Here is a 1293-nt window from a genome sequence, read left to right on the forward strand (position 1 = left end):
GGTGGGGGGGGCGCGGGGCCCTTTGTCCGTCGGCGCACTCACGCACCGGCAGCTTGGTGAGCGGCGCGTTGCTGACGTGCTTCCCGAACACCTCCTCCTGGAACTGCAGCAGCTGCACCACCAGGCTCGAGAGCGACTTGTTGGTGGGGGGCTCGGCCTGGATGTACTGCGGGGAGGGAGGGGGCTCAGCCGCGGGCCAGCACCGCGCGGGGCGGGGCCGCGGGGGCCGGGCGGGGCCGGGCGTTCCGTACCTTCTTGTAGTTCTTGCCGAGCCACAGGCGGACGTTGTCGAATTGGCTGACGGTGTCCGAGGCCTCGTAGTACTTGACGTTGGGGCCGCCGTCCTTCTTCCGCACCGCCATCTTCCAGCGGGCCGGGCCGCTCCCCGCCGCGCCGCGCCGCACCGCCCCCTGCCGGCAGCACGGAGCTGGGTGTCACAGCGCCCCCTGCCGGCAGCACGGAGCCGGGTGTCACAGCGCCCCCTGCCGGCAGCACGGAGCCGGGTGTCACAGCGCCCCCTGCCGGCAGCACGGAGCCGGGTGTCACAGCGCCCCCTGCTGGCAGCACGGAGCTGGACGTCACAGCGCCTCCTGCTGGCAGCACGGAGTTGGTTGTGACAGCGCCCCCTGCCGGCAGCACATGGCTGGGTGTCACCGCGCCCCCTGCCGGCAGCACGGAGCCGGCTGTCACAGCGCCCCCTGCCGGTAGCACGGAGCCGGGTGTCACAGCGCCCCCTGCCGGCAGCACATGGCTGGGTGTGACAGCGCCCCCTGCCGGCAGCACGGAGCTGGGTGTGACAGCGCCCCCTGTCGGCGGCACGGAGTTGGGTATGACAGCGCCCCCTGCCGGCAGCACGGAGCCGGGTGTGACAGCGCCCCCTGCCGGCAGGACGCAGCGCGGGGCTTCGAACGCTCACTTCCGGCGGCGGGCACCACGTGTTAGCGCACCCCCTACCGGGCGAGCCTCATACCGCCGTCCCAGCGCCTCTCTCTGCCGGTGGGCGGAGCGGGGCGGGCCGGAGGAGCCGCGTTGGGGGCGCGGCGGCTCTAGGCGGAGCGCGGCGGAGGGAGGCGCGGGAGTCACGGTGGCCGAGTGGTTAAGGCGTTGGACTCGAAATCCAATGGGGTTTCCCCGCACAGGTTCGAATCCTGTCCGTGACGGAACAACGTTTTTACGGAGCGCTGTGGGTCGGGGTGGGGGGGGAACGGAAACGCTCCGGGGGCTGTCGGCCGCCACGATCGTTTTTTAACGGCGGTGACAGCGGGGCCCGAATCCCCGTGGATAGGGGGGGGG

The 1293-nt window shown here is 72.5% G+C and overlaps 1 protein-coding gene and 1 non-coding gene across 2 annotated transcripts in view; one reads left to right on the plus strand and one right to left on the minus strand.

The window, feature by feature from the left end:
* The window catches only part of LOC110391881 (SWI/SNF complex subunit SMARCC2-like), a gene marked incomplete at its 3' end in the record, with an annotated part of 6621 nt that extends 6210 nt beyond the window's left edge, over positions 1 to 411 (minus strand). The window contains 2 exon segments of the mRNA XM_021383841.1: positions 6 to 166; positions 252 to 411. Coding sequence (XP_021239516.1) covers positions 6 to 166; positions 252 to 362 — 272 coding nt within the window.
* Positions 412 to 1078: 667 nt separating this feature from the next.
* TRNAS-CGA lies at positions 1079 to 1160 on the plus strand. The gene has a single exon. It is a non-coding gene; the product is annotated as a tRNA-Ser (tRNA).
* Positions 1161 to 1293: the final 133 nt, after the last annotated feature.

Source organism: Numida meleagris, unplaced genomic scaffold (genome assembly GCF_002078875.1).
Source record: "Numida meleagris isolate 19003 breed g44 Domestic line unplaced genomic scaffold, NumMel1.0 unplaced_Scaffold594, whole genome shotgun sequence".
NCBI lineage: Eukaryota > Metazoa > Chordata > Aves > Galliformes > Numididae > Numida > Numida meleagris.